Genomic DNA, 18546 nt, shown 5'->3' with positions numbered 1-18546 from the left:
CAGCCCTGACCAGTGACTTCATCCATGCAGATCCTTGGGCACAAAGCAGCAGCAGGTAAGAGGCTCTCTGCTGATCTTCTCTTTTCATAGGAGGCCAGACCAGGACTAGACCCTCCTCAGAATGGGTCAGAAGCATTATTTGCAGTTACATCAAGGGCAGCCATTAATAGATGAATCATGTTAGCCCGACATGCCAACAATCAGACTAGGTGACTCATGTTTGCCTACAAATAACTGGACATCAAGATTGATGAGTCTAACAAATGACTTTTAGGGTAGCCTTGTTCTGATTTGTTTGCCTGACAAACCCACCCAAACAGCTGCCAGGCTAGCAGGCAATGTGTGTCAAGCTTGGGTCCCAGAGGCCTTCCATAGGGGGCTCACGAGAACAGGGAAGCCCCAAAGAACTTATTTCTGGTCTTGTGATTCAAAGATTAGAAACTGAGAAAAATTATGTCGGCTGGTAAAAGCGGAGTAAGGAGGAAGCTACGCAGAGTGTCTGGCTCCAGCTGTCCAATACATAGGCTATGGGGGCAAGGAGCAGAAGGGAGTCTGTCAGTGAAGAGATTAAGATCCATGGGTAGGAGGATTGCAATGGTCCCACAAACTTGAAATGCTGAGACACAAATGCTTGAAGCAAAGCAAGAACAACCAGATATCACAGGGCCCCACAGACATGCTTTCCAAATCTCCTCAAGCACAATGGGGACTCTTGGGGACTCAGACCCAGAGTAGATGAGTCCAAAGGAAATCAGGGAGAAACCCCAGAGGCCTAACATTCTGGAAAAACCTATAGCCTTGCCCCAAATCTCTGCTCCATTAAAGAGCTAGCTGGTACAAAATGATTAAGTTGGCAATATATCTTCAAAGTCACTATACTTAAGTCTCTTGGCCAGAGTCATAACTGAGGCCATAAGACTGGAATTTCGCCCTGGAGCGCAAAATTAAGGAGTAAAAACTAAACTAAATGTATGCATTCCTTCAGCAGGGTAAAAGCATGTATATATCTAAATCCTCCTACCCAACTGAATTTGTCCTTACTTTATATATAAATATATTTAAATATCATGAATTACAAAGTTTATTTGAGGGTGTCTTATGCTGTTTGACCTGAATACTCAAATTAACCAGTTATAATTCCGATGTTTACTTAGAGAAGGGCTAAGAGCCTGAATATGCTACCCTTCCCAGAGGAATCTGACTTTTTGAGAAAGGATTCCACAGGGGACAATACTTAATTCTATTAGTGTTAGACGTCCTAGGACCTCTGGGGAAGGGAAATATTTGGGGACAGGGGTAGTTTCCTAGTACCACACAGGTGACTGTCTAGCCCAGGGGTCCTCAAACTTTTTAAATAGAGAGCCAGTTCACTGTCCCTCAGACTGTTGGAGGGCCGGACTATAGTAAAAACAAAAACTATGTTTTGTGGGCCTTTAAATAAAGAAACTTCATAGACCTGGGTGAGGGGGATAATCATCCTCAGCTATCGCATCTAGCCCGCGGCCGTAGTTTGAGGACCCCTGGTCTAGCCTTTGTTTGTTTTTAGCTGATAACCTATAACTCTAATATCCTGTTATGTCTCAGTCTTTATGGTTCCCTATATATATAGTTCCAAACAACTTCATTCTCCTTGCCATTAAAGAAAGGAGGATTTGGGCTTTATAATATGGCCCTAGTGTCCTAGCTGCATAACCCACTTTAGTATCTACAAAGCCAAGGCTGAGTGTATTCTGGGGACTTGAGCTCTATAACATCCAAAGCCCAGTTCATCCAACAATCTGGCCATGATCTGGAGATTCAGGGCCTCTCAGCCAATGAGATGACTGAGGCAAAGTTGGTTCTCTGGGACTTCATTGCCTTTTCCTTGTATTCAATCACTTCCTTGTATTTTCCAGCAGCAACCTGAGCCTTTGACAATTATCTGTAAGGAAGGCTGAGGAGAAGTAGAGGTAGGATGGAGAAAGACAGATGTTGATAGAGAGATAGAGAAAAGAATAGAGACAGCTTTGAAACTCTGTCTAAAAGTGGCTATAATCAACATTGGTAATCACCTACAGCAAGGGGGAGAAAGTGAAAAGCTCCTCATTCTCTTGTGAATTTCAAGAAGCCTGTCTTTTGTGATCAGCTAAAGCTTTCGTGAAGATAGATTAGTTGTTTAAAATGGTGCTGGGTTTGAAGCTACATAAGAGTCAAAGGCAGGGAAATGTGGGAGGTGATGGGCTGCACAGAAATTCCCTGGGGAAAATCACAGAAGAACCATGGAGATCACTACTGATGGAGAATATAGCCAGGAGGAATTGAAGGCTAAAGTATCATTAGAATCATAGAACCTTAGAGTCAGAAGAAATCTCAGAAGATTTTTCATCTAACCTGTTCTTAAGCAGTAATCTTCTCTAGAACATTTCCAAAAAGCAGTAGTGCTCTAGTTTCTGCTCAAAGACATCCAGGAAAGGGGATTTTACTAGTTGTTGAGATATTCTACTTTTGGATGTCTATCAGGATCAGAATTTTTTTCTTCTAATCAAATGAAAAATTACCTCCTTCCTTGTGTTCCTACTTCAGCCACTTGGGCCCAAGCAGAAAAAGTCGAATCCCTCTTCCATGTGATGGCCTTTCAAATACCTGAAAACAGCTATCATGTCATCTCCCAGTTTTCTCTTCTCTAGGATAAAAATCCTTAGTTCCTTTCACTGATTCTCACAAGACATTTCTCCAGTGTCCTGGGTATCTCCTATTCCAGCCTCAATTATACTGTCCAGCTGATCAATGCCATTCCTAGAGAGAGATACCTAAAACCCATCACAAATCTTCAGAGAAACCCAGGGCCTACCCTGCTCAGACTCTATCGCCTCTTCTTGTTCTATTGAGCGAGAGAGAGAAAGGAGAGAGAGAGAGAGGAAAAAGAGGAAAGAGAGAGAGAGACACAGAAAGAGAAAGACAGAGAAAGAGAAGGAAGGAGAGAAAAAGAGGAGGAGAGAAAGGGACAGAGAAAGAGAGAGAGAGAGACCGAGAGGGAAAGAGATAGAGAGATCAATCATTTTGTAGAAAAAGCTATAAATAGATATAGAGATATGTAAAACTATATATCTCTATCTCTATTAATGTAGGCTCAGTATCTTGACCCTCATGTTACTTGCTCATACTGAGCCTGTAGTACCCCAAAATTTTCAAATCTTTTTCACATCAATCATTATCTAGTCATGCTTACCCCATCTGGTGCTTCTACAAATTGATTAACATGCAGAACTTGATAGTTATTCGAAATAAAGTTTAACACATTAAATTTAGTACATTTTTCTAGCATTCCTTCCCTTTTTCCTTTCTTCCCCTCCCTCCATCCCTTCCTTCCTTTCTTTCCTTCCTTCTCTTCTCTTCTTCCTTTTTCCCTCCTTCATTCTTTATTCCTTCCTTCCTTCCTTCTTCACTTCTTCTTCCTTTCTTTTTATCTCTAGAGTTCCAGGAAGAGCAAGGAGGTCCAACCTTTGTTGCCATTGCTCTCTGCCTCTGCCCTCCTGCACTACAGGACTTTCTTTCCATCTTCATTCCAAAAGCTGTATGAGAGTCATACACCTGTATACTCTATCCTTAGGTCTACATACAGGAAATAAACTTGCATCCAAATCCTCACTCTGCCACTTATTAATTTATTACATGCGTGACCTTGAGAAAATTATTTCATTGGGGTAGCTACATGGCGCAGTGAATAGAGCACCAGCCCTTAAGTCAGAAAGACCTGAGTTCAAATCTGACCTCAAACACTTCACAATTCCTAGCTGTGTGACGCTGGGCAAGTCACTTAACCCCAATTGCCTCAGGAAAAAAAAAAGAAAATTATTTCATCTCTTTAAATGAGGTTAGAGTAGGATGCTCTCTAAGATTCCTTTTACCTAAAGTATTATGAAAGCTCTTTAGGCTGTCAGTCTTCGTTAACTTAATCATATCCCTCCCCTGTTCCAAAACCTTTCATGGCTCCCTATTACTATAAGATAAAACCAAACCTTACTTCTGAATGTCTCTCAAACCTAGCCCCCAGACAACTTCTCCACAAAAACCTTCTATCCAGTCAGGTCTGTCTTTTCCATGACCTTTGAACATTTTTTACGAATTCTCACCTTTATGTTCTCACTCATACTGTTCTCCTCGACTCAGAGTAATTCTTTCACCCAGATGAAGTCCTACCTTTCAAAGACTTCACCTGAATATCCTTGTGTGATCTCTCTCATTTGTAAATTGGCTTTGCCATTCATTCAGCAATTAGCAAGGACTGTGTGTTGTCATTGGTTAATTTTTCGTGTGTCTATGTGCACGTGCCCCCTCTCCTCAAGAAGATTATCAGCCCTTTGGGGGAAAGGACTGTGCCTTATTCACCTTAGAATCCACAGAGCCTTGCATATAGTAGGTGCTAAGTAAATGTTGGATAAGGGATCGATGGATGGTTGGATGAATGGATAGATGCACAGATGGATGCAGGGATGGATGCATGCATGGATACATGGATGGATGCATGTAAGGATGACAGTAGGCTTCCGTCTCAGCTAGGCCCTGGGCAGCACCTGGGAGCTGAAGTGGAATGAAGCTCATAAACCAGGCCATTTGCAAGATCTAGAAAGCACAAACTAAAGAGCGAGGGTAGGTTTACACACGGAAATGTGGCAGACATTGTTCCCCTGGAACATACTCTTACCCAGGGCTGGCTGACACTCATACTGAGAAAGCATGCAAGCAACCTGAATCACAGAGAAAAGGAGGGAGGAAAATGAGAAAAAAGAGGAAGAAAAAGGATGAGAAGATAAAAAGACAGCTGGGCAAGCCCAAGCAAAACAAATGGGGAAAGTTGGTTGCCCTGGCTGAAGGAAAGCCAGACCTGGATAAAGCAAGGAATAAGCACATGCAAACACAAGAGCTTGGGGTTTCCAGCAAGGGCCACCCCAAAGCATCAAATGCCAGCAGCAGAAGCACCAATTGCCACCCCACAGGCCAGGTGGCCACCCCCAACCAAGATGAGAAAAGATCAAGGTACACACCTGACATCCACTTTTCTCCTAAGTGCAAGCATGTAGCAAAGGAGAGGAGAAAGAGACAGAAAGGGCTTGAGATCAGCATTGTGGAGAGTTAGAAGCTGTGGGAAAGCAAAGTGGGTCACTTAGAACAGAGGATGGCTCCCAAGAAGCAAGGTCCCTTTCAAATCTTCCCAGCTAAATTCAGTTCCTTCCTCATCCCACCCCAGGGCCCCTTTTTCAGGCTCATGGCCTGGATTTTTGCCCTTGCCACCAAGCCCTCCCCACTCTGGGGTGAGAAATCTGGGCCCCCCATCCCAGGTAAGCGGGACTGCTAATGGTCAGAGTACAAGGCAGAGCTCTGCATTGCCAGTGGACACTGCTCAGTTTCAGAGACTCATGTTTTTGAATACCAGAGGCTTCCCGTTGACCAGAATCAGCTCCTAGGAAGGAGTACACTTAGCTGGAGCAAGAACGGCTCCAAAGCTCCTTTTCCAGGTAGGGAGGAGGTCAGGAAGTAGAGGGGAATCATGAAAGTAACCTTCCCCTGAGCCTCTGTGGTTGCTATACTTAAGCCTTGCCCAGGCTGCAGTCCCAATTAGGCTTGACCTTTTTGGTAGAGGCTATCCCTCTGACCAAGACCAAGACAGTGTTAGATTACTAACATGCATGCTTTCCATCCCAACCTTGGATTCTCCACCATCCTTTATTAGCAATACCTCCTATTTAGGGCACAGGAAGCCAAGGCCAGAGTGCCCCATGCCAACAACCTGAGCACCTGGTCTCTCAGCCTTCCTTTACAATCATGAATAAGCCACAACCAAAATTTCTGATGCCCTGAGATTCCAACCTAGACAAAAAATTATCCTTTTTCCATATAATAGTCAGGCATAGGGCCCCAGAGGAAAGGGAAACAATGGCCGAACTTGGATACCTTGAGAGTTACTGACAAATAGGATGATAGATGGACCCTGAACCTCCCCTATCCTCCAGGCACTCAGAGCAGTAGGAGGGGAGCAAGAGGAGATACTCACGTGTTGTTGACTATCTGAAGGCGTTCCCCTTTCTTGAAGGACAGATCTGTCTCAGTGCGGGATTCATAGTCATATAGGGCCACGAAAGTGGTCACTCCACCTGTAGCAGAAATGATAGAAAGGATGTCAAATACTGGATCTGTATCCCAAAGTGATTATTTAAAAAAGGGAAAAGGACCCACATGTGCATAAATGTCTGTGGCAGTCCTCTTTGTAGTGGCCAGAAACCAGAAACTGAGTGGCTGCCCATCAATTGGAGAATGGCTGAATAAGTTGTGATATATGAATGCTATGGAATATTATTGTTGGGGCAGCTAGGTGGTGCAGTGGCTAGAGCACCAGCCCCGAAGTCAGGAGGACCTGAGTTCAAATTTGACCTCAGACATTTAATACTTCCTAGCTGTGTAACCCTGGGCAAGTCACTTAACCCCAATTGCCTCAGAAAAAAGAAGAAGAAGAAGGAATATTATTGTTCTATAAGAAATGATAAGCCGGATGATTTCAGAGAGGCCTGGAGAAACCTACAGGAACTGATGCTGAGTGAAGTAAATAGAACTAAGAGAACATTGTGCATTGCAACAAGATTATATGAGGATCAACTTTGGACATGGCTCTTTTCAACAATGAGGTGATTCAAGGCAATTCTAACAGATTTGTGATGGAAAGAGCCATCCACATCCAGAGAGAGAACTATGGAGACTGAATGTGGATCAGAGCAAAGTATTTTCACTTTGTTGTTGTTGTTATTGTTTGCTTGTTTTTTTCTTTCACCTTTTGATCTGATTTTTCTTGCACAGCATGATGAATATGAAAATATGTTTGGAAAAATTGCACATTTAACCTACATTGGATTACTTACTGTCTATGGGACAGGGTGGGGAGGGGGGAAGAGAGAGAAAAATTTGGAAGACAAAGTTTTACAAAGGTAAATGTGGTACACCTGTCAGACTGGCTAGAATGACAGGGAAAAATAATGCGGAATGTTGGAGGGGATGTGGGAAAACAGGGACACTAATACATTGTTGGTGGAATTGTGAATACATCCAGCCATTCTGGAGAGCAATTTGGAACTATGCTCAAAAAGCTATCAAACTGTGCATGCCCTTTGATCCAGCAGTGTTTCTATTGGGCTTATATCCCAAAGAGATTTTTAAAAAGGGAAAGGGACCTGTATGTGCAAGAATGTTTGTGGCAGCCCTCTTTGTAGTGTCTAGAAACTGGAAAATGAATAAATGCCCATCAATTGGAGAATGGCTGAATAAATTGTGGTATATGAATAATATGGAATATTATTGTTCGGTAAGAAACAACCAACAGGATGATTTCAGAAAGGCCTGGAGAGACTTACATAATAAACTGATGCTAAGTGAAACGAGCAGGACCAGGAAATGATGATCAGTTCTGATGGACCTGGCTATCTTCAGCAATAAGATGAACCAAATCAGTTCTAATGGAGCAGTAATGAACTGAACCAGCTACACCCAGAGAAAGAATTCTGGGAGATGACTAAGAACCATTATATTGAATTCCCAATCCCTTTATTTTTGCCCATCTGCATTTTTGATTTCCTTCACAGGCTAATTGTACAATATTTCAGAGTCCAATTCTTTTTGTACAGCAAAATAATGGTTTGGACATGTGTATATATATATATATATATATATATATATATAGTATTTAACTTATGCTTTAACATGTTTGCCAATTGTCAATGCTGTAAAATTACCCATGCATATAACTTGTAAATAAAAAGCTATTAAAAAAATTTTTTTAAAAGGTAAATGTGGTAAACTAACTTTGCTTATATTTGGAAAAATAAAAGGCTATTTTTTTTTTAAATGGAGTATAAACAATAACAAAAAAATAAAGAAAGGATGTCAAGGGTTATAGGGTAACCTCAGGCTGGGGTCAGGGACTATACTTTCAGTCAGCATCAGCAAAGAACCTCTTCTTGATACAGGTGAAACTAAACCCAAGCCCTTTGGATCCCAAACTGAGCCAAGTTTATTTAGTCCCAATATGGCAAAGAAAGAGGATGTTCAAAAGAGACCAAAACAACCTTTCAAAGACTAAATGTGCAAAGTATTTTCTTCAATATGATCCTATCAGTAAACTGGTGCAAATGGAATTTTACATTTTACAGAAGAGAAAACTGAGGCTCTCCTAAAAATGACAAAAATGAAGAAAATAAAGTGATAAAAAAGCAAAGTCAAAACAATATATACATGAACTGTGAATATGTAAAATATGATAGTAACCATCTTAAAAAAAAATAAAGAAATCAAAAGGGAACACCAAAAAAATAGTGTTTTATGACATTATTTCATCAGGCCTCTGATTTCATTGGTTTAAGAAATATCCCCATGAAAAAACTTCATTTACCAATGTAGATCAATACTTGCTGTCAAATGAGTCTTAGAGAGTCCCCAGAGGGCTCTGTCGTTCTCATTCATTTGTTTTTAGTCATATCCAATTCTTTGTGACCCAAATTGGGGTTTTCTTGACAAAGATACTAGAGTAGCCATTTTCCTCTCCAGTGCATTTTACAAATGAGCAAACTGAGGCAAACAGGGTTAAGTGACTTGCGTGAGATTCCACAGCTAAGAAATGTCTGGATTTGAATGCAGGTCTTCCTGGCTCCAGGTCTAGTGCTCTATCCGCTGGTGCCCAGGATCACACAGCCAGTAGATTTCAGAGAAAGATTTGAACCCAGATATTCCTAACTTTGAGACCAGTTTTCTATCCATTTCCCCAGAGTTCTTTCCTAAATCTTTTTTCCCCTGAGGCAAATCAGGTTAAGTGACTTGCCCAGGGTCACACAGCCAGGAAGTGTTAAGTGTCTGATTTGAACTCAGGTCCTCCTGACTTCAGGGCCGGTACTCTATCCACTGTACCAACTAGCTGCCCCCTAAATCTTTTAAAAGAAGAACAAACCTAATAAACTGAATCTTAAAGAAACAAACTGACTCGCCCAGGTTCTCATGACTAACACTTAAGTGTTAGAGCTAGGACTCAAACCAAAAACTCTAACCTTCACATCTATTTATCCACTATACCACATGAATCCCCCAGTGGTTTTTAAAAACAGTATGAGAAACTGTTAATTGTTCTGTGCTTAGAGACAGGAGACATGTGTTTAAATTCTAATTGATACATATCCACTGCCTCAATCACAATTTTGCTTAAAACCAATATCAGGATCAAAAACTTGCAGACAGGTCATGAACTAGTGTAGCTATGGAAATCTGGAAGCTGTCATTCCTTCCTCCTTCGGATGGGGCAGGAAAGAAAACCTAAGGAAGGAACCTTCCACTGAGAGGCAGGAATAGTCAAGGACCCATAACTTATAACTCCTGTCCTTTGATCCTGAGTCTGGTTTTAGGTAAAATCATGATAGAGGCAACAAAGAGACCCTAACAGGAAACTTTCTTATCTTGCTGCCTTTTATCCTTGCCTACCTAACCCCACCAGGAAAAAATTCCATATTCCACTTCCTAATGTTTCCTCTGACTATTCCCTCCCTCAAGGGCAGCTGAATTTAAATAGGGGAGTTAATGAGGAAAATCCAAAGAAAAATGTTTCTAATGACAGAATTTCAGGCACTTATTAAGTGTGAAGAGAAAGGCTCCTCTCATAAGATTTAGAAGGCAGAGTGGGAAGGCTGAGAGGCAAAGTGAATAGAGTACATGGCCTGAAGTCAAAAAGAACAGAGTTCAAATCTGGACTCAGTTAACTTCCTAGCTCTGTGACTCCAAGCAAGATGCTTAACCTCTTTCTGCCTCAGTTTCCTCATCTGCAAACTGGGAATAATACTAGCTATGAGAATAAAATTGGATACTATTTAAGAAGCATTTAAAGTGATATATGAGTGCTGGTTATTGTTGTTATTGTTATTATATTTAGTGCCAGAAAGGATCCTATTGATCATTAAGTCCAACCCCTCATTGACAGAGGATACCGCTGTCCTCAGAATGTATATGGCTTGATCAGAGTCAAACAGAAGCAGAGTCGAGATTCCATCCCACATTCTCTGGCTTGAAATCTCTCAAATCATTGCACTTCCATATATAATCAGTTCTCACTCACTCTTTCCTCTCAAATTCAACAAGGATCTTCTTGGCCCCTTTTCTAGAGCTGAGCAGATGGGTCCACAATCAAGTCTTAGGTGACTCAACTCCAGAATCCAAGATTGCAGGAGAATCCAGGACCCTAGGCACCCAAACCTGAACCTCTCCTCACCTGCCAAAGGCCCTGAGCGCTGGGGGGAGGTGACTGTGTCTGATGTGTTGAAGCCGCCAAAGAGCTTTGTCTCAGGTGCCGTGGTCCCAAAGGGTGGGTTGGGAGTGCGGTGGGCATCGGGCACAGATGCCTTGCTAGGGGTCTGAGAAGCAGGGAAGCCACTGTGGAGGACATTCTCGGTGGGTTCCAGGCTTCGGCGTCGCTGACTGGGGTCTTTGGGTTTGCTTTTGCTACTTCCCATGGCCCAAACTGTAGAAGGGAAAAGGTAAAAAAATATATACATATATCAGATCTTCTCTTAGTATTAAGAGTTAAATATAGAATATCAGAGCTATAAGGGATGCTGGAACTCAGAACAAAGAAGGTCAGAGCTGGGAGAGATTTTAGAACATTGGAAAATGAGGGGGGAAAAAACCTTGGAAGATAGAATATCAGAGCTGCGAAGATCTATAAAGATCGTGTGGTCCAATTTCTTTGCTTTAAAGAAAATAGGTTCAAAGTGGACAAAGGTTTTGTCTGTTATCAAACAAGTAGTAGGCTGAAGTTATGATTTGAACCCAGGTCCCCTGACTCCAAATCCAGTGTTCTTTCCACTATATTTAACATCAACTTGTAGCCAAGAATTTCTACCTGCCTCTAAGTTTTCAAACCTGCTCCTAGAAGAAACCTTAGTTTATGATGCCTTGAATCCTACTTCCTATGAGGCAAGTATCTCTGTGCAAAGGCTATCACCATCAGATTTCCAAAATGTCACCTGAGATATTTTGAGATTAAGGGTTTTTATTTATAATTTATAAAAGGAAAGAGAAGAGATAGTCTGTTTAACTAGGAATAAAACAAACAACAACTTGGAAATAAAATGGGCACCCATCAAGTGGGAAAAAGTGAAACAAATTATAATATCTGAATGTAATGGATTATTTCTGAACTATAGGAAATCATGAAAATGAAGAATTTAGAAAGCCATGGGAAGAAATATAAGAAGTGATGCAGTGAGGAAAGCAGAACCAAGAAAATAATTTATATAATACTTAAAATAATGTGAATTACAACACTAAAAAGTCAAATGCTGATGATTATAATGAACCATTCATGACATGGTTCTAGAGCTGACAAAGAAACCTACTACCTTCCTCTTCTCTGTAAAAAGCTAGGGGCCACAGTTGTGGAATGTGGTTGCTGTATTGGCTGGCTTAGCTTGCATTTTTTCTGTTTTGGCTTTAAGAGGATTCAGTGAGGAAAGAAGGAAGGTAAAAACGGGTTGACTATGGAGTAGAAATAAACAATAAAACTTTTTTTTTTCAAGAATTTCCCCACCACAGACTGGGTTTCCTTTCAGGCTTACCAGACTTTAAAACAATAACAACAACAACAACAAAAAACAACCCTGGTCCAGGTTTTTAACCCTTTTAGACTTCTCCAGGCTCACCATGGCTCATTATGGCAGCTCACATAGCCTTGTCCTTTACTCCATAATGGCCTTGACTCAAACATTGCCTGATCCTGCCCCCCCCCCCCCTTAGTTAAGAGATCCTAATCATAACTAGGTGCTTTGGATGGAGTTCATTTATTTGTTCAAGAGCCAACTGTCAGCCAATCAAGAAGCCTCCTGTCCTTCAATCACATGATTTCCCTTTTTTTTGGCAGTGGGTTGTTAGCACAAACATATATAGAGTACCATCAGTATGTCCAGAACTTTGTTAAATGCTGGGAAAGACACAAAGATTAGTCCAGCCCCGAAGCAGCTTGTATTCTAGTAAGAGAATAAAACACAAACACAAAAGACTGACATACAGAACACTACCGGATAGGGGCATTAAAGAATTACAAAGGAACAAAGGCCATGTGAGGTCTGAGGGAGAAGGCTGCTACAGACCAGAGGGAGCAGGGGAAAGCTTCATGGAAGAAGTGGCATCTGAGAAGGGCTTTTAAGGGTAAGTAATAATTCAGCGGATGGAGAAAGAAGGCCCTTCCAGGCACAGGAAAGGAGTGGGTGGTGGCTGGGAAGGCATTCAGTTTGGCTAAAGCATGAGGCACCTGAGGGGACGGGTAAGAGATAAAGCAGAAAGGGGTGCTGGTGCCAGACTGTGGAGAGCCTTGACTCCCAGGTAAAGAAGTTTAAACTTTAGGAAACCACTGAAGATTTTTCCATCACAATCACAGTATACCAGAAAAAAAAAATGCTAGATTTGTGAACCAGGAAGACCACCATTCAAATCCCATCTGTGACAATTACAATTGTATGACCCTGCATCCTGTACCATTTCAGTGTCCCCAAACAATTCTCTAAGCCTATAAATGTCAGGTGAGTGACCTGTGATGGTGGAGGGAGTTTTACACTGATAAAATCACAGGTCCAAAAAAAATTTTTTTAAAAAATTAAAAAACGTCAACTGCTGTTATTATTCCCTAATCAGTCTGGACATTCCTCTCAACTAAAAAAACACGGAACATTTTTAACAACTTGCTAATGCAGTTTTTCCATCCCTTCAAAACTGTGGGATACTTGCTGCTCCCTTTTGGTTTTGTTCTCCCCACTCAGCACTAAATATCCTTGCTTTCAAACTGTCCTTCTGAACCCTTCCCTTTGCAGTTATTTTTGTGTCTCTTGAGTTCTGAGCAGCAGCTTACTGTGCTTTGAGAGCCAGTGTCCAGCTGATTAAAAACAACCTTGTCTCTGTTTCTGAGGTGGCAAAGCACAGTAGAAAAGACGACTAGATTTGGATGGAAATTAGAGAACCCAGGCTATTCATAGCCTATATGATCTTGAACAAATCATATTCTGCCTCTGGGCCCCAGTATCCTCTATCAAGAAAATTCAAGTTTGATCTTGAAATTCTCTTCTGGTTCTTTTTCCCATTAATTTTTTTTTTCAATTAACAAACATTTGGGTTTTTTTTTTCTTTTTCCCCTTTCCCCACATTGAAAAAAAAAAGAAAATCAAAACCCTTGTAACAAATATAATCATAGTCAACTAAAATAAATTCCCCCATTGGCCGTGCCCAGAAATGTCCCATTCTGTATCTCTTGTCAGAAATGAAGAACTGGTTTCATCACCCAATATCTGAAGTGGTTGTTGGATATTGCAATGGTGTCAAAAGCAAACAGAAATGGGGACCATTAAACCAAACAGAAGTATCCTTGTGGACCATATTTTGACTTGAAAACAACATAATAATTATGTTTTACTATTTTCATTTATTTTGTTATATATTTCCCAATTACATTTTCATCTGGTTCGAGAGTGCCTGTTGTACAAGAGAGTGTTATGTGGTATCTTCTTCATGCTTCACTTCTCTGAGTTACTGTACTGATCAGGGTTCAAAGTTGTTTTTCCAATGTTGTTATATAAATGGTTCTCCCATTTCAGCTTATTTCCCTTTGTATCAGCTTCCTTCTAGTTCTAAATTTCAAGAATTCAAGACCTGGATCTGCTAGGCTTGACATCTACAAACAATATGCCCAGATGGAGGGGGGTATGGACATAGGGTGGCCCTATATCCCCAGCCCTGTTTGTTTTTATAAGAGTACTAATTTTTAATAGTTAACATGTATTTGATGATTTAAGATCTATAAAACATTACCAATCCCTTTTATTAGCAAGGTTGTCAACAGATAGGAGACTAAGAGTGGGGGAGAATGTTCCTGTATTCAAATATCTGAAAGGATCTCATAGGGAAGAGGGATTTTTGACTCATTCTATCTGATCCTGGGCAGCAAAGCTAGGCTCAAAAGTGGAGAGGAGAGGAAGAAAAACAAACCTTGGTTTGATGTGAGGGGAAAACTTTCTAACAATGAGTGCTAATGCTAATATGTATTGTTGTGGAAATATGTATAGAAGAAATGCACATGTTTAACATATATTGGATTACCTGTTGCCTAGGAGAGGGAGTAGAGGGAAGGGAGGGAAAAAATTTGGAACACAAGGTTTTATAAGGGTGAATGTTGAAAATTACCTATGCATTTGTTTTGAAAATAAAAAGCTTTAATAATTTAAAAAAGAATGTTGAGAACAATCTTTACATATTAATTGGAAAAATAAAATACTATGGAAATTAAAAAAAAAAAATCTAATAGACCAGAAAAAAAAAGAGTGCTGACCAAAAAGTAACATGAGCTGACTCATGAGGTGATGAGCTCCCTGATCACAGAATTATTCAAGAAGAGGCTGGATGACCATTTGTCAAGAGAAGTTATAGATTCCTGTTTTAGGTAGGAATTGGACTAGTGGCCTCATCCAGAGACCTCCAACACTGACATTCTATGATTACAAGGCAAAAACAGATTACAACTCAGAACTGTGATACGACTAACATTGGAATTACTCTGAAATTGCCAAATAGGAGGAGACCTAGAGAACACACACCTGAGGTTTAATATATAGAAAAGAGCTATTGCAGTAAGAACCTCAAATACTGCTGAAGAGAGGTAGCTATAGAAAATCAATTTTCCAGGCTAATTTTTCTCTCAAACCATGGAAGACAAACAAAATTATTCTACAGGTTCTCACTTGTTTTCTGAAATTCTCTCAATGTGAAGTGCCCAGTTAGCTCTTGGCAACCCAGTTCTCAGCTGAGCCAGAACCCATCTGACTCCTTTCCCTTCTCCCAATATCTCAGGCTCTGCTTGATCAGATCGCTGGGTCCTAGAGATGTACCTTTATAACAAGTCTGATTTGCAAATTGTGGGTCTGACCCCCACCACATTTTTTTAATCTCATTAGTTCAGCTTTGCAAAAAGAACTCTCTCAATTATCTATAGTTACTGAGGAAAAGGCTTATGGGGCCAAAGGATCTTAAACTTAGAAATGCAAGCCACTTTAGATGTCATGTAAGCCAATCCTCACATTTTACAGATGAGGAAATGAAGCTAGACTACAAGGTGATTAAGTAGCAGGAGTAGGATTTAAATACTGGCTCTCTGGATTCAGTAAGACAGCACATAGTCCAGGCTTTGTAAACCACAAAGCCCTAAGAATATGAGAAGCACATAGAAACATGGTGAGTCAACAAGCACTTATTATCTACTACGTTCCAGACACTATGGGAAACACTGGGGATACAAAGAAAGGCAAAGGCCAATCTCTCTTTCAGGAAGCCCAGAATCTAATGGGGTAGACAACAGGCAAATAAAATTTTGTACAAACCAGATGGAGACAAGATAAACTGGAGATAATCACAGAGGAAAAGCCCTAAAATTAAAGGGGATTATAAAAGGCTTCTTGGGGGGGAAAAGTGACATTTTAATAGAGACTTGAAACCAGGAAGTGAAGATGAGGAGTGAGGGGAGCATTCCAGGTATAGGGGACATCCAATGATAATGTCTATATTTGGGTGATAAGAGTGTACTGTGCAGAGGCCAGTGACACTAGATCAAAAAGAATGGGAGAAGACAAGAAGGTAGAAGAAACCTGGAAAGGCAGGCAGGAACTTATGAAGGATTTTGAGTGCCAGAGGAGTTAATATTTGATCCTGAAAATGAAAAGGAGACACTGAAGTTTAAATTTAAATTTAAATTTAAGTTTAGAGAGGGGTATTATGGCCAGATCTGGATTTTGGGAAAAACCAGTTTGACAGCTGAGGATGGATTGGAATGGAGAGCTATTTCAGGAAACCAGTTAAAATAGATGAATAGAAAGGAGTTTCGCATTTTCTCAAAGAGGTGGTAATGTAGCAGAATGAGTCTCTGATTGGTTTTAAAAGTACCTAAATTGTGGACCCAGTTCTTTGGCTCATTACCATGTAAATTTTCTTTTTAAAAGCAGTCTCATTATTGGAATACATTGGAGCCAACTGACAAGTGGCTGCTGGAGATACAACCCAGACCTGCAGAATGGATCTCCTCTTGTGAGAGGATGATACGAGGAGAATGAGAGGCCATTGCTGTTCTCTCACTAACTTCCACATCTCTGGCTCCAAACTCTCCTTCTTACAGAGCCACAGAGACTGCATTCCAGAGCAGTTGAGAACTCAAGTGATCTGCTTCTGAGTTACCAAAAACCTTGCTTCTCTGTTAACCTAACTACGCCTATTTCATAGTTCCTTAGGGAAGAAGGCTCATTTCTTAGTATTTGTCTCATTTTGGTTGAAAAATAAAAGTGACTAGGCTATCCCTTCTCGATTCTTCCTGCTTGCCTATTTCTATACTTACCCTTCCGGGTCACAGGGATTTCTCCACTGAACTAGGCCGATGGCTTCATTTTTCCACCATCCTTGGGAGTCCCGCCTCATCACTTCTCCACTAGGAAGGTATATTTTAATCACCCCCATATGGGGGCTCTAGAAAACAATGGTATGTTTTGTCACCCCAGCTTGGGGGCTCTAGAAAGCAGGACACAACATCTTATAGTCACTAAGATCTACCTGCTCTACCATATGTTCTAAGATCCTTTCCATTTCTGACAGTTTTTGTTCCATGTCTGAAAATCTAGCACTGGCAGTCCATTTTCTGGGTTCTAAGGACTGACTCTCCATGTCTTAAAGCTGCTTCCAACAAAAAGCCAGCTCTGACATTGTATTACTTTCTACGGATCCTTGGGGCCAAAGCTCCTGAGTCAGACCCACTTTACTCACCATCTGCTACTATGACAGATGAGTTGGTTTCTCAGGAAATTAAGTTGAGCCAGGGCATGTATCATGTAGTGCAATGTGACAGGGAAAAATGGTGGCTCAGGGATGAACCACAATCCAGCTTTAGTCCTGATACCAGGAGAGGCCCTAAAACTAGTCTTGGGTGAACAGAAAGTGCCATGTCCTAAAAACGGTAGGATGACCTTCTTCTCTCTCCCTTGCTAGTCCTTGTCATCTAAGGACAGCCACCTCAACGGCCGATCACTAGAGAACAACAACTCCAGCAGAGAACAGAGGGTAGCAAGTGGCCGACGGATCAGAGACTTAGCAGGCAGGTGGTTCATCTCCTCACTCCTTGCCTCTCAGGCCAGGGGAACAACCCTTCTTGCCTGCTTAGAATTGAATCAAAGCCACGATAATAGAGGATGACTGCTGTCAGGGCTGGCAGGGACCTTAAAGTCAAGTTGGGAATGACTTTAGAGATTATACAATTTTACCTCTTCATTTCATTCAGTTCCAGAGGGAGGATGTGACTTACCCAGGCTGACTCAGTGAATTTGGGGCAGAGCTGGGGATACTAAGAATAGAAATAATTCCTCCATGTATCTAGCACTTAGCACAGTGCCCGGCACAAAGCTGGTGCTTAATAGATGCCAGTTGACTGACTATATATGTTACTCTTTGTTTACAAAGGATTTTCGGGTCTATTAGCTCATCCAATCCCCACGATACACCACTGTGAAATTCTTAATACCAGTATTATTCCATTTTATAAATGACAAATCTGAGGGGAAGTGATGTGTCCAGATCACATGCTCATTAAACGGTAGAATTAGGACTCAAATCGGGTCTTCTGACTGTTTATGACTGTTCTTCCAACCACACTAGCCTTCTGCTTTGACAGAAAATGTCCAAACATACCCCCTTAATTTTGTTCCCTTTTCCCGTTTCCTCTTTATTTCTTTTTTTGGAAGAGGAACAACTACTCTGTACAAGGATAGTGGTGCCCATTGAACAGATTAAGAGATTCTCAGAGGTGGCAGTGACTTACCCAGAGTAAATCACAGCTGTCAAGAGACAAAACTCAAACCCAGGGCCCCTCACTCGCCCAGTAGTATTCTTTCTGCTGCTCTATCCTGACTTCGATGTGAGGAAATGCACAACACTGGAAAGGGGTAGAGGTTGTAGATTATGTGCAATATTGCGAGATGAGTTCAAGGTCAGACTGGAAAGCCTTGAATGCCAGGTTAAGAATGTGAGCTCTGTAAACAATGATAACTTTTGAGTAAGGAGACATAATGATCAGAGTTAGGCCTTGGAAGCATTCATCTGTTGGATGGATTGTCTGGGGGTAGGGCAGTCTGGAGAGAGACTGGCAGCAATGATAGAATGAAAAAAAATGGAACTGGCTCCAATTCTGGCTCCAATGTTAAATAGCTATGTCATCATTTCCCTTCTCTGGGTCTCAGTTTCTCCACTTGTAAATGAAGATACTAGAGCCTAAGAACCTTTTTAACTTCACAAGATACTACTCTTTAACTCTATTACTATCACCACCCCCTCACAATTAGAGTGGGCAGAGGGTAATGAGAGCCTGAGTATAGGTGGTATCTGGAAAGTTATAGGAGACATCAGAGAGATAAATAAAGCTTCCAGGACCTAGTCACAGCATATGTCCTGGAGCTGGGAAATACAAGTAAGACATGA

At 41.1% G+C, this 18546-nt stretch overlaps 1 protein-coding gene across 6 annotated transcripts in view; it reads right to left on the bottom strand.

Moving 5' to 3' along the window:
• Positions 1 to 18546, bottom strand: part of SRC (SRC proto-oncogene, non-receptor tyrosine kinase) — a 167788-nt gene that overhangs the window by 28570 nt on the left and 120672 nt on the right. For 5 of the 6 annotated variants that reach the window (XM_031954053.1, XM_031954051.1, XM_031954055.1 and 2 more), the window contains 3 exons: positions 10271 to 10519; positions 6032 to 6131; positions 5025 to 5042 (listed from right to left, as the gene is read on the bottom strand). In XM_031954053.1, coding sequence (XP_031809913.1) covers positions 5025 to 5042; positions 6032 to 6131; positions 10271 to 10511 — 359 coding nt within the window. In that variant the 5' untranslated portion in view covers positions 10512 to 10519. The remainder of the gene's footprint in view (positions 1 to 5024; positions 5043 to 6031; positions 6132 to 10270; positions 10520 to 18546) is intronic. The other variant, XM_023507323.2, reaches the window with a different exon arrangement.

This window comes from Sarcophilus harrisii, chromosome 2, assembly GCF_902635505.1.
Source record: "Sarcophilus harrisii chromosome 2, mSarHar1.11, whole genome shotgun sequence".
In the NCBI taxonomy this organism is placed as follows: Eukaryota; Metazoa; Chordata; class Mammalia; order Dasyuromorphia; family Dasyuridae; genus Sarcophilus; species Sarcophilus harrisii.
Note: the sequence above shows the minus strand (reverse complement) of the source record. Positions and strands in the feature narration are given on the sequence as shown.